General features: G+C 45.8%; 1 protein-coding gene across 1 annotated transcript; it reads right to left on the bottom strand.

Annotated features, from left to right (window-relative positions):
- Positions 1 to 1,529: 1,529 nt before the first annotated feature.
- GPR20 (G protein-coupled receptor 20) lies at positions 1,530 to 2,552 on the bottom strand. Its single transcript, XM_056854756.1, has one exon. The coding sequence runs from the start codon at positions 2,550 to 2,552 to the stop codon at positions 1,530 to 1,532; it is 1,023 nt and encodes a 340-aa protein (XP_056710734.1).
- Positions 2,553 to 14,289: the final 11,737 nt, after the last annotated feature.

Here is a 14,289-nt window from a genome sequence, read left to right as displayed (position 1 = left end):
ACTCTCCTTCTACCCAAGAACTTTTCCTCACTTGAGGTTCCAGAAATACATTTATTGTTGCAAATTTTCATTGGAGCCCTGAATAGGGAAAGCAGCTTGAAGACACTTTGCATCAGGAAAGCTGTGGGTAAGGATGGCGTATCCCACACCCTGTCGTTTCTCAGCTGAAAATAGTCTCCTCCCCATAGAATGATAGAATCATAGAGTTGGATAGAATCATAGGGTTATCTATTCCAACACCTGGCACAATGCAGGAAATTCACATTTACCTCCCCCCACACACCTCAGTGACCCCACTCCATGCCCAGAAGATGGCAAAAAAATAAAAATAAAAAATAAAAAAAAACCTTCCAGGATCCCTGTCCAATCTGGCCTGGAGGAAAATTGCTTCCTGACCCCAAAGTGGCAATCGGCACTACCCTGGGCACGCAAGAAAGGACCACGAGAGCCAAACACTGATGCAAACCTTTCTCCCCTCTCTCTCATGATCTGCTTAAGTTCACAGAGTTAGCATTGCTGACAGATGGCCATCTAGCCTCTGCTTAAAAACCTCCAAGGAAGGAGAGCCCACCACCTCCCGAGGAAGCCTGTTCCACTGAGGAACTGCTCTAACTGTCCCCAGCATTGTTTTTCAGCAAAGAATTGGCCTGTCGGGGTTACTGGTTCCCTACCAATGCAATGCTTAGCTGGGCTTTTAACAAGTCTTGAGTTATTCTTTGACAATAATATCATTGAGAAATAAATTCTCTCTCAGTATTTCTAGTTAACGGTTGTTTCAGATCTCCTGCTTATCACACTGCTTAACCCGCCGGCATGATATCTTTCAAATCACCTCCACCGCTTTTCCCAAAACCTTTTATGAAATTATTTTCCTTTCGCTGTATTTCCTTCTGTAATTTCCACTTGTGACTTCTGTAGAACAGGCAGACGAAGAAATACATGTCTGTTGCCAGTCCTCCAATGGTCATGGAGATATGGATAGGCCTGTGTGCGGCAGCATATTTCCTGTTCTCTGTTGTTCCCAGGTTGAGGGAGCTGGTGAGAGGATGAAGGCAGACTGCATCCTGGGATCCTGGGATGCAGTCCTGGAATTTGTAGACGAGTTAATAATAATAACAACGAAGGGTTGTCAAAGTAGCAACTGGTTCACGGTGACCACTCAAGGGGTTTTCAAGGCAAGAGATGAGCAGAGGTGGTTTCTCATTGCCTTCCTCTGAGTAGCAACCCTTGGTGGTTCCCCATCCAAGTACTAACCACAGCCAACCCTGCTTCTCTTCCAAACTCTGTTGAGCTTGGGCTAGTCTAGGCTATCCAGGCTGTTGTAAATTAATTAGAAATTGCATATTATTCCCCAAAACATATGCAAACCAGCTGCCATATACAAATTGATGGTGTCACTGGGAACCAACAAGGAGTTCTGCTGCCAGTCTGCTGTAGACAAATGTGACGTTCTGAAGTACTTTAAGAAAATGAGGACAGTCCCTCATATCTCAGCATTTCTAACAATGTACTTTGGTATCCTGCTGCCTTTAGGAGTTCGCTGTATTGTCTGGTAACGACAAACCCAAAGTGTTGCCCAAAGCATTCGAGAAGGGCATAATTGCATTAGAACCCGAGCCCTTGTTCACGCTGATGATATCCCCACTGGTTTGCTCAGGTTCAGATTTCCTGAAGATGTTTTTCATGGTCGACTGGAAGTTGTTGGTCACAAAGCAGTAGACAATTGGGTCCATGCAACTGTTGAGGCTGCTCAAGGTGACGGTCACGTGGTACACAACTAAGCTGATGTCATTGGGCATTTGCGGGTTGATGGAAATGGCCAGTTGGCGGACGTGAAAGGGGGTGAAGCAAATCATGAAAATGATGAGGACTGTGATGAGGAGCTGCACGGCCCGCATCCGCCTCTCCCGGCTCTGGTGCATGAGCGTCGGCTTGGAGAGGGCACACAGGATCCGGGTAGTGAAGAAGGTGATGATGACCAGAGGAAAGAAATACTCGCAGACCATGAGGGGCAAGATCTTGGCGATGCAGCAGTAGGAGTACTTCACGGCCATGGTGAGGATGGAGAAGGTCACCACTGTGGCAAAGACCCAGATGAAAGCACAGATGCTCTTGGCGTGGTTGGGGTTCCTCCACTTACGGGATGCCTCCACTTGGACAATCGCCAAGTAGCGGTCGATGCAGATGCATGTCAGGAACAGGATGCTGCAGTACATGTTCACGAAGTAGATGAAGATGTGGACGAGGGCGCACTTCTTGCAGTCTCCGGCGACGTAGTGCACGATGATACGGATGGGCAGGGAGAAGCCCACCAATAAATCGGTGACGATCAGGTTGATGGTGTAGATGACGGAGGTGGTTTTCGTCTTCGTCCGGAAGCAGAAGACGTAAAGAGCCAAAGAGTTCAACACCACGCCCACGAGGAAGATGATGGTATTGATTACCAGCAGTGCAATCCACAAAGTGTAAAATGTGTCCGATAACTCTTGATCTAGGTGTACAAATTTGTCAAATAGACCCTCAAAGAGAGTGCTGTTATTGGATGTCTTCATGGTTCGTTGATCTCGTTGTGGCCTGTAAAATGCAAGGTAGAGACAGATTCAGGTTTTAAGAGTTTACACGGCTTACTACCAAGACATCATTAAGAGGTGCCCTATGGTTAATTTTTGATGATAAAGGGTCCCTGTTGTGAGGGTCTACCAGGAAGTCATACCCATTTACCTTATTTCTAGATGTATGGTGCTCCTTGCTGATAAAGGGAATGGCATTCGGCACATGCTGAGAATTACCATTCAACCAAACAACAACCCCTCCAAAAAAACAAGGCCAAAACACTGAAAACAGGTTGCCAAGTAGGGTTGCTAGGTCCCTCTTTGCCACCGGTGGGAGGTTTTGGGGGTGGAACCTGAAAAGGACGGGGTTTGGGGAGGGGAGGGACTTCAATGTCATAGAGTCCAAAGTGGCCAAAGTGGCCATTTTCTCCAGGTGAACTGATTTCTATGGGCTGGAGATCAGCTGTAATAGCAGATCTCCAGCTAGTACTTGGAGGATGGCCAAGATGATTTTCAAGGAGCCCAAGTTCAAAATCCCAGATTTGGTTCACATTGCACAATATACTATTATATAAGAAGACATATCCAACTTGTATATTTGGTTCATGATCCATCACGGAAGTCCAGGCTTCTGTGCACAGATGAACATATGAAGCTTCCTTATACGGTGTCAGACTAGGGTTACCACACCAGCAGCTTTGGGGTGGATGGGGCTAGACATTTCATGACTCCACAACATCACTTCCAGCTGTGTAATCAGAAGTTGTCAGCATTGAGGCAATGCTCTAGCAATTCCCCCAAATCTCTATGGTAAAACCATAGAGATTTGTAACATTACTAGAGTTTCACAGTGACATGTGACATCCAGTTATGTGACCAGAAATGATCCCCCAGCCAGAGGTGGTGGGTGGGAGGTCTCTTGCTGTAATTCCCCTAGGTCAAACCAACAATCCTTCAAGCACAGTTTACTGATAGCACCTTTCAGTATCAATTACCAGTAGTAGATATCAAGCTCGGCTATAAATGAATTAAATAATTGAACTGGGAAGAAAGATGGGGTATAAATGAAGTTAAAAAATAAATATTTAAAGAGAAGTCTTGTGCCCGTAAACAAAATCCATAAGTTATATGTACACTATTTAATTGTAAAGCTGAATATTTGCAATCTACCTTTTCTTTTTTTAAATGCAAGATTGGTTACAAAAAACAACAACAACCAGGGAGTACAATTTTGAAACTCTACAAAAATTCACATTTAATTGACTACAGCTTCAAGTCTACTCTTCTAACTAATACCAAAGAGTTCCAGCATTCCATTTGCCGTCTAAATGAAGACGCTAGTATTTTCTTCCTGTCGCAAAACATTAACTCATCCATCTGTCATCTCTTCGTGATCTTTCGTCACGAGGCCCATCACTCAATGATGGAGCGCTTGCTTTATTTATTAATCCAAATATTTGTCTTGTCATCAAAAACGATAAAATGTCGGGTTGAATCCAGAGGTCATTTTCCACCCGTAGAATAGTGGTTTTAGTTTTTTTTGCCTATTTCCCTCTCCCACTGCAATCTCCCCAACTGTGTGCCGAAGCTGTTTCTGAGGGTCTCCTGTCCCCTAAGGATGGTTCTTTTGGAAACTCAGGGGGCCGCAGCAGAAGATAGGAAAATTCCATCCCACGGGCAGAAGTGGCTCCTATTGGCAGAAAATGACCCCTGGACCCAACCCAAGAGCACAGAAAGGCTCCAGTATAAAACAGTCTACCAATTTAAAACAGAAAACCATCACTGGTTAAAAATAGATGCAACATTAAAAAAAAAAAAACCCAATGAGAAAGCAGACCAACAATCTGCAAATGCCTGGGAAAATTGGAACCCGGCACCTATAGATCAACAAATTTGGCATTGGGCAAGGAAATACAGGCAAGAGTATTCCAAAGGCAGGATGCAGAATGGTATGGTATAGCTCAATCTCATCAGACCTTGGAAGCTAAGCAGGGTTGGTACATAGATGTCAGACCACCAAGGAAGAGTCTGCAGATGAAGGCAATGACAGACTTTCGATGCTATGGACCCTTACTGGATGCAGATTCAAACTTTGTTTTGGCCCTGCCAGAATGATCTACCCTTTTCCTTAGCGAGTCTTATGCTGCTGCTAATTTTGTTTCATTTTTCTCCTGCCATTGCTCAGAGCAGCGGGGGCAATGGGAGTCAGGGGCGAGGGATTGCCCACACCCACTGAGGTCTTGGCAGCCCTAGAAGCAGAATAGTCAACAAGGTGTTGACTCTCCTCGGTTAGTTCAGAAGTCTTCTCGGAAGGTTTTCAGTTCAGTTCAGTCCTGAAGGCTTGCGGGGATGGTATCCAAATCACCTCCAGGCATAAGAGAAGAAGAAGAGTTGGTTTTCATATGCCGATTTTCTCTACCTTTAAGGAGAATCAAACCAGTTTACAATCGCCTTCCCTTCTCCTCCCCACAACAGACACCCGGTGAGGTAGGTGGGGCTGAGAGAGTGTGGAGAGAACTGTGACTGGCCCAAGGTCACCAAGCAGGCTTCATGTGGAGGAGAGGGGAATTAAACCCGGTTCCCCCTATTAAAGTCCACTGCTCTTAACCACTACACCATGCTGTCTCTCCATAATCTGTGAACAAAAGAAGGGGGAAAGAAACTCAACCTAAAAAACCAAAAGCTAGGTACCCAAGGTTGGGTGGAAAAGGTAAAATTATATAATAGAAAAATATTTTTATTTTCATTACTCATTTAATGCGCACACAAGTATTAAACAAAGGTATGAACATATTTAGATAGATAACTTTATACCAGCCCAGGCATGTGTATAAGATGTATAATAAATTTCGAATCGGAGATCCCTCTAGGTCAGGGGTGGGGAACGTCAGACCCGGGGGCCGTTTAAGGCCCGCAAAATCATTTGGTCTGGCCATTCATGGGTCCTGGCAGATCTCTAGCTCAGAAGGATCTAAGACTGGTGATCCGCCCCCTCCCACGGACAGGAATAGCCTCTATTCAAGGCAGATGTGAGTTTGTTTTGCGGAGAAAAGGAGCCTTTTTCCCCCCTTGCAGAAGAGTCATTAGCTATGGAGCTGCTAGGACCACCCGAGAAACTGTATTAACCCTTTCCCACCCGGGCCGTGGAGAAACATATTCCCTCTGTACCACAGTAGGGCTGGGGGCGGAAGTGGCGACAATGGAGGGGTTAAAGGGGGCAGGGCCAGAATGCGCGCGGGACAAGTTCTTAGCCAGTGTGTCTTCATTTCATCCCTGCAGGCGGAGGTAGCAGGAGCCGGCTGTACAATCTGGCCCCAACCATGCGGAGCAGGAGCAACTCCGGCGTGCGGCTGGATGGCTACGCCCAGCTGGTGCAACAGACCATCCCGTGCCACCAGGTGGGCAAGTACACCACCGGTTGGATGCCTGCCTGCTTGACCGCACCGGGGGGGTCATCTGGGGCAGCTGCCTGCTTGGGGCTTGGTCGGCTAATTTTTAAATTGATAAGTTTGTATGGCCCACGAATATGGTTGCCAGGTCCCTCTTCGCCACCGGCAGGAGGTTTTTGGGGCGGAGCCTGAGGAGGGTAGGATTTAGGGAGGGGAGGGACTCCAATGCCATAGAGTCCAGTTGCCAAAGTGGCCATTTCCTCCAGGTGAACCGATCTCTAACGGCTGGAGATTCGTTGTAATAGCAGGAGATCTCCTGCTACTACCTGGAGGTTGGCAACCCTACTCGCAAATGATGTTATAAATATCCAAACGGCCCTTGGTGGAAAAGGGAAAACCCTTCCCCTCCCCACAACAGACACACTGTGAGGTAGGTGAGGCGGAGAGAGCTGTAACAGAGCTGTAACTTGCCCAAAGTCACCCAGCTGGCTCTGTGTGTAGGACTGTGGAAACCAACCCGGTTCACCAGATTAGCCTCCGCCACTCATGTGAAGGAGTGGGGAATCAAACCCAGTTCTCCAGATCAGACTCTACTGCTCCAAACCACCACTCTTAACCACTACACCACGCTGGCTCTCGAGATACAAATGCCTTAAAATAAAAATACTTTTCTATTATATTTTACCTTTTCCACCCAACCTCGGGTACCCAGCTCTCCATAATCTGTTCCATAATCTGGAGGCAGTAGCCAAAACAGCCCTCTGGTGGGTTTAGCAGTTAAGGCTGGTTCCCCCAAAAGGGCATTCAGTCCAGCAACCAAACCTTGAATAGACCTAGATGGCACCTTGTCCTTATATACACTCAGGCAGTATTGTCAAGGGGTCTAATAATATCGGCTACACCATCCAGGGCTCATCCACTTACGCATCATCTGATTTAATATATGCCATTGCATGCCAACGATGCCATTCTGCTCTCTCCTTTGGACAATTGTGTCGGTCTTTGTGTGAGAGAAGCAATGAACACAAATGGGACATAAGAAATCACAGTATTCAGAAAACAGTGAAGGCACATTTTAATCTCCCTGGACATGCTGTTACAGACCCGAAAGTCACTGTTATACCCTCTCCCCCTCAAAAAACAAAAACCTTCATCGTGACAGTGCGGAATTAGAACTAAATAAAAAATTAAACGCTATATGTCATCCTGGCTTAAACAGAGATGTGGGTTTCCTAGGTCACTGCACTCTCCAGTAGATCTACAGAACCATTTTTTGGAAATTTAAATTGGCTGTTCTTATCATGTTTTATCAGAATGTAACCTTATACCAGTATCCCACGATTTTTACTTAAGCTATTTGCTTCTCCATTGGAACCTCTGAGTTCCCTCACCATCCAGTATGAGTAACAGCTAAATTGGGTGATTTATGATGGGACTCACACCTAACCTTTTTACCTCAGCTCCTCCCTTTTCTCCTTACATTGAGATTTACATTGAGAAAGCCTCATGGTGCAATTCATACCAAGCCTCAACTCCTTCTCCATTCTCTTACCCATAAGATTTTCCAGTAGGATTTCCCTTCACATATCTATCTGACAAAGTGGGGTGTGAGTCATGAAGAAGAAGAAGAGCTGGTTTTTATATGCTGATTTTCTCTACCTTTTAAGGAGAATCAAACAGCTTAGGATCACCGTCCCTTCCTCTCCTCACAACAGACACCTTGTGAGGCAGGTGGGGCTGAGAGAGTTCAGAGAGAACTATGACTAGCCCAAGGTCACCCAGCTGGCTTTATGTGGAGGAGTGGGGAAACCAACCTGCTTCACCAAATTAGAGTTCACCGCTCTTAAACATTACACCATACTGACTCATACTGAAACAAATATTATTAACCTTTAAGGTACCACGACATTAAACATTTTTTAAAAAAAATATGTTTAAAATTAAAAAAATATATTCTCAGCCTTGGGACCTGGCCAGGCTGATAGGGTTACGAACCCTTGGGTGGAAATTCCTGGATTTTTGTGGGGTGAAGCCTAGGAAGATTGGGGTTTGGCAAGGGGAGGGACCTCAGCAGGGTATAATGTCATAGAGTCCACTCTCCAAAATACCCATTTTCTCCAGGGGAACTGATCTCTGTAGTCTGGAGATCAGTCGAAATTCTGGGAGAACTCCAGGCCACTCCTGGAGGCTGGCAACCCTACTGATAGCGGATTTAAATGTGATCAGTATTATTAGCTCCTTGGGTCTGTTTAATTAGTATCATACCACATTCAGGGATATGAGAGTTTGAAAGAGAGACCCCCAAACCATATGGCTCTGGGTGGCTATTGAGAGTACATTAAGAAATGAAAGTTGAGTATATTTGAAATAAGCAACTCTGGATTTTTACATCCCTCCATCCTGGATCGCTGCAGCTGAACGGTCTGGCTAATATTTCTCATTCTTACCCTACAGCTGCCTCTGGGTATAACTACTGCTGCCTGGGGACATTCCCCCATTCTGTTTAATTCTCCAAAAGCTCTGTGTTTAAACTTGCTCCCAGTGATTTATCATTGTATTTATAAATGAAGGGTTAAACTCCTTTATTAAAAAAAAAAGGTTCACATTGTATCTTGGCAAGTTCTAGCACAACTACGGTTCAGATTGGCCAAATATGGTACTTTTCTTTCGTGAAAAGCGGGAAGGTTGGCTACGCTGGAGCTTTAAGTGTCATGCATGAGCCGAGGAGAACAGGAAGGGTTTTTTTGGGGGTGGGTGGGTGTTGAAACGCACAAGAGAGTCCTGTTTGGAGCTGGTAGACAGGATGCCAAGCCAGATAAGGGAGGGAGAAAAGTTTTGAACTGGACATAAAATAGAATTTTGCGAGCTTGATTGCTGGTTCAGTCTGAACATCATTATTTGATTTTGTTTCTCCTTTGGGAAAAACTAACCAGGGTGACTGTATTTCCACACCATAAAAATGGCATGTAAAGAATTGTCAGCAGAGAAAACGAAGCAGATGCAAACCAATAGCAATGCAAACATTTTTTTTTTTTTTGCTGTCATAAGAACATAAGAAGAGCTCTGCTGGATCAGACCAAGGCCCATCAAGTCCAACACTTTGTTCACACAGTGGCCAACCAGGGGCCTCTAGGAAGCCCACAAACAAGACGACTGCAGCAGCACCATCCTGCCTGTGTTTCACAGCACCTAATATATTCGGCATGCTCCTCTGATCCTGGAGAGAACAGGTATGCATCATGACTAGTATCCATTTTTATTAGAAGCCATGGATAGCCCTCTCCTCCATGAATATGTCCACTCCCCTCTTCAAGCCTTCCAAGTTGGCAGCCATCACCACATCCTGGGGCAGGGAGTTCCACAATTTAACTATGCGTTGTGTAAAGAAATATTTGCTTTTATCTGTTTTGAATCGCTCACCTTCCAGCTTCAGCAGTTGACCCCGGGTTCTAGTATTATGAGAGAGGGAGAAAAGCTTCTCCTGTCAACTCTCTCCAAACCATGCATACTTTTATAGACCTCTATATCATGTCTCCCCTTAACAGCCTTCTTTCCAGGCTAAACTGCCCTAAGTGTTTTAACTGCTTCTCACAGGGCAGTTGCTCTAGCCCCCTGATCATTTTGGTTGCTCTTTTCTGCACCTTCTCAAGCTCTGCAGTATCCTTTTTGAGGTGTGGTGACCAGAACTGTACACAGCTGTCAAGTCACAGCTGAGTTTTGGCGACCCCCCGCAGGACTTTCAAGGCAAGAGACGTTCAGAGGTGGTTTGCCAGCGCCTGCCTCTGTGCCATGCCCCTGGTTTTCCTTGGAGGTCTCCCATCCAAATACTTGCCAATGTTGAGGCTGAGAGTGTGTGACTGGCCCAAGGTCACCCAGCAATAAAGTTGCCAACCTCCAGGTACTAGCTGCAGATCTCCTGCTATGACAACTGATCTCCAGCCGATAGAGATCAGTTCACCTGGAGAAAATGGCCGCTTTGGCCATTGGTCTCTATGGCATTGAAGTCCCTCCTCTCCCCAAACGCCATCCTCCTCAGGCTCCGTCTCAAAAACCTCCTGCCGGTGGCGAAGAGGAACCTGGCAACCCTACCCAGCAAGTTTCCATGGTCCAAGTGGGGATTTGCACCTGGGTTTCCCAGGTCTTGGGAATCATAGAGTTGGAAGGGACCACCAGAGTCCAACCCCCTGCATAATGCAGGAAACTCACAACTACCTCCCCCACAAACACCCAGTGACCCCTACTCCATGTCCAGAAGATGGCCCAGTGGTCATCCCTACAATATGTCTCTGAACAGGGAGGCTGACGGGCTACAACAGAGTGTCCAATAGGGTTGCCAGGTCCCTCTTTGCCACCAGCAGGAGGTTTTTGGGGCAGAGCCTGAGGAGGGCAGATTTTAAGGAGGGACTTCAATACCATAGAATCCAATTGCCCAAGTGGCCATTTTCTCCAGGTGAATTGCTCTCTATCAGCTGGAGATCAGCTGTAATAGCAGGAGATCTCCAGCTACTACCTGGAGGTTGGCAAACCTAGTCACCAAATTGCTGAACGAACTATCCAGCATGGTGTAGTGGTTAAGAGCAGTGGTATGGAGCAGTGGGCTCTGATCTGGAGAACTGGGTTTGATTCCCCACTCCTCCACATGAGCGGCGGAGGCTGATGTGGTGAACCGGGTTCGATTCCCCATTCCTCCACATGAAGCCAGCTGGGTGACCTTGGGATAGTCACACTCTCTCAGCCCTACCTACCTCACAGGGTGTCTGTTGTGGGGAGAGGAAGGGAAGGTGATTGTAAGCCGGTTTGATTCTTCCTTAAGTGGTAGAGAACATTGGCTTATAAAAGCCAACTCTTCTTCTTCTACACTATCCTGAATAGCCCTACCCCTTTCTTTGGCACCTCTGAACGCTGCCCAAGGCCCCTCTCCGCTGTGTTTCTTTTGTGACAATGTGTAGAATCATCTCCAAATTTTATTAAGTGACATTAGTTCGAATGGTGGTACTTGACTTTGCAGATAAACATTTACTTCTTATTCAAAGTGGGGAATTCGAAAGAGAAATGAGAACTCCGACCACTTTCGTGTATTTATTAAACATGACGTCTCATAAAACACCGTGACCAGGCCTTGAAACACTGAGTGAAAGATGTTTGTCTGAGGCTCAAGTGAAGTGGTCTGATATCGAGTCAGGCCATCAGCCTATCTAGCCCAGGAATCTCTACGGCTGGCAGCACCTATCCTGGGTCGACTGCAAAGGTCTTTCCCTAAGCCTTTCGTGTGACTTGGATGCCAGAGACTGCGATCCTGTACATAAAATCACAAAAATCACAAAATAACACAAGGTTGGAAGAAACCACAAGGGCCATACAGTCCAACCCCCTGCCATGCAGGATCCCACAATCAATCTGCAGAAATTAAATACATGCACAAATAGTTATGGACCGATAAAACAAAAGGTAAAAATGTAGTGGAGATTAAAAAGTGGAATAAAGGGATAAAATCCTCCAAGATATGCATAAAACAGTAGAGAATCTAATCACAGATTGGTTATTCCAGAGCATTAAGTGCATTTTGTCTTATTTTAGTTGCCAGCCAGGCAAATTTAGCCATACTAACAGATAAATTTGGTGCTGAATCTGACAAAAGGAGCCCTAGACAACGTTTTCTGAGAGGTCTGGGACAATCCACTAACAAGGGAATCAGAGGGCCTGAGCGTATATGATCGTACAACGTGCACTCATAAAGGACGTGTTCAGTGGCTTCTAATGTGTCCTTGGTTGCATATACATTTTCGTGCATCCATTGACCTTTTATTATATATCCCTTCAAGAAACGTAGAAGGGAGAGCATTATATCGAAGGAGCATAGAAACCCTATGATAGTCATGATTTGTGATATCTGACAAATAAGGCATAGTGGTGTTGCTAATAAGCAGGTCCTTTCTAAAGAGGGGATTCTGAATCTTATTCAGATGATGCTGCCTCTCTGCCTCTATTTCTCAAAATTTAGCAGTGGGAATATAAGAAGTTGCTTATGCAGAGTCAGACTAGTGGTGGGAGGGCTGAAGGGTCTCTTCTGGTAAAAAATGGAAGAAGAAGAGTTGGTTTTTATATGCCAACTTTCTCTACCTTTTAAAAAGGAGAATCGAATCGGCTTACAATCACATTCCCTTTCTCTCCCCACAACAGGTACCTTGTGAGGTAGGCGGGGCGGAGAGAGTTCGGAGAGGACTGTGACTGGCCCAAGGTCACTCAGCAGGCTTCATGTGGAGGAGTGGGGAGTCAAACCCGGTTCTCCAGATTAGAGTCCGCGACTCCTGTGGAGAATGGGGAATCAAACCCGGTTCTCCAGATTAGAGTACACCGCTCTTAACCACTATGCCACACAGGCTCCTAGACAGGCTTGCCAATTGCTGAGGGTTGGCGGGTAAAAGAGAGCCAGGTAGAGGGGGAGTGATGCGTGCACTGCTCATGCGACGCACCGGCATCACTTCCAGGTTTAGCTGGAAGCGCTGTGGACGCTCTAGCAACCTCCGCCAAAACTCTGTGAAAACCATAGAGTTTGGGCGGAGATTGCTAGAACATCTGTGTCGCTGATGGGTAAACCTGGAAGTGATGTTGGCACATCATGCAGGGCGCGCATGCATGTCTCATGGGGAGGGGGCGCGTGTCACACGCCCACAACCCCCCCAAAAGCTCCCACTGGTGGAGCAAAGGGACCTGGCAACCCTACTCCTAGAGCTGACTTAGGTAGCTCTACAAATCTCTGGGTAGCCAAGATGGCAGATATAAGTCTACCACTGACTCATGTCCTGTTATATTGGCCTTTTGAATTTGGAAACTAACATTTGCATTCTCAACATATCCCAGGGAATAGCTCTCCCCTTCTGCCCTTGTAACAAGATGACCTGAAGAGCTATTGGACATGTGACATCTACAGATGGGTTCAGTCAGTTCTACACAGAGAGCCTCTGCCTCTCTAGGGACGCTGAAAAATTTCACTCACAAATGTGTTCGGCAGTTGAACTTAATGCATTTGAAGGTGTCGGTCACATGTGAGCGCATCACCCAGACTGTTCAATCAATGCTGAACAGCCACAAATGGGCACCGATCAGGTGAGCATTGGATTTTTGCAAAACTGCACATGGACAAAAATACTGCCAATCCAAACCAACCATCAGCCATTAACATTAAGAAGAAGAAGAGTTGTTTTTTATATGTCGATTTTCTCTACCGCTTAAGGGAGACTCAAACCGGCTTACAATCACCTTCCCCTCCCCACAACAGACACCCTGTGAGGTAGGTGGGGCTGAGAGAGCTCTAACAGAGCTGTAACTTGCCCAAAGTCACCCAGCTGGCTTCGTGTGTAGGAGTGGAGAAACAAATCCAGTTCACCGGATTAGCCTCTGCCGCTCATGTGGAGGAGTGGGGGATCAAACCCGGTTCTCCAGATCAGAGTCCACCGCTCTAAACCACCATTCTTAACCACTGCACCATGCTGGCTACTAGGGACTACTTAGATTCAAGTCCAGTAGCACCCTACAGACCAACCAAATTTTCGGGATATTACCTTTCGAAAGTCAATGCTCCCTTTCTGACAAAGGAAGCATTTAATCTTGAAAGCTTAAATCCTGGAAAAATCTTGTTGAATTGATCTGTCAGGTGCTTTTGGACTCAGATCTAGCAGTTCTACTTCAGACCAATATGGCTACCTTCCTGAAATGATCTTCTGGGAAGGGACATACTTAGATGAACAGCGAAGGCTAGGGTTTTATCGAAACAAAGCATTTACTGATGACTGGTTTATATGATTTGTTGATGATTTAATTGCCTGATTAAACTATTGCCTGCTGAGTGGAGTGTTTTCACAGCAAGGACCATGTGGGGGGTAGTAGACCTCCACTGGGCTATGTGAGAACGCACATGAGTGAAAAGCAAGTTGTGCCCTACTGCATGGTTGGGAAGGAACACGGCGAAGCTGCCAGACACCCCACAAATGGGTCGACAAAAAGCTGAACCAATTATCGAAAAATCACCTCCCTGTTTGTGGCTGGAGAACAGGATGTCAGCCAAACTGGCAGCTGTTTGAGTATCCCTTTGTCTTGTTCGCTCGTCTTTATATATATATGAGGCTCGAAGTGTGCTCTCAAAAAAAATTATATATATATATATATATATATATATATATATATATATATATATATATATATATATATATATATATAATATTTTGAGAGCACACTTCGAGCCTCATTAAAAAAAAAATTATTAGTGAGGCCGGATGATGTTGTACAAATTTCCCAATCCCACGCTCATAAAATTTTCAGTTTTCAGGGACATGATCCAATATAAAGAT

The sequence above is a fragment of the Euleptes europaea genome, chromosome 8 (genome assembly GCF_029931775.1).
Source record: "Euleptes europaea isolate rEulEur1 chromosome 8, rEulEur1.hap1, whole genome shotgun sequence".
Lineage (NCBI taxonomy): Eukaryota > Metazoa > Chordata > Lepidosauria > Squamata > Sphaerodactylidae > Euleptes > Euleptes europaea.
This window is presented reverse-complemented; position numbering and strand designations above follow the sequence as displayed.

What these genes read in the sequence shown, in the direction of transcription:
- GPR20 (XM_056854756.1), bottom strand. Translation starts at nt 2,552, where the DNA reads ATGAAGACATCCAATAACAGCACTCTCTTTGAGGGTCTATTTGACAAA.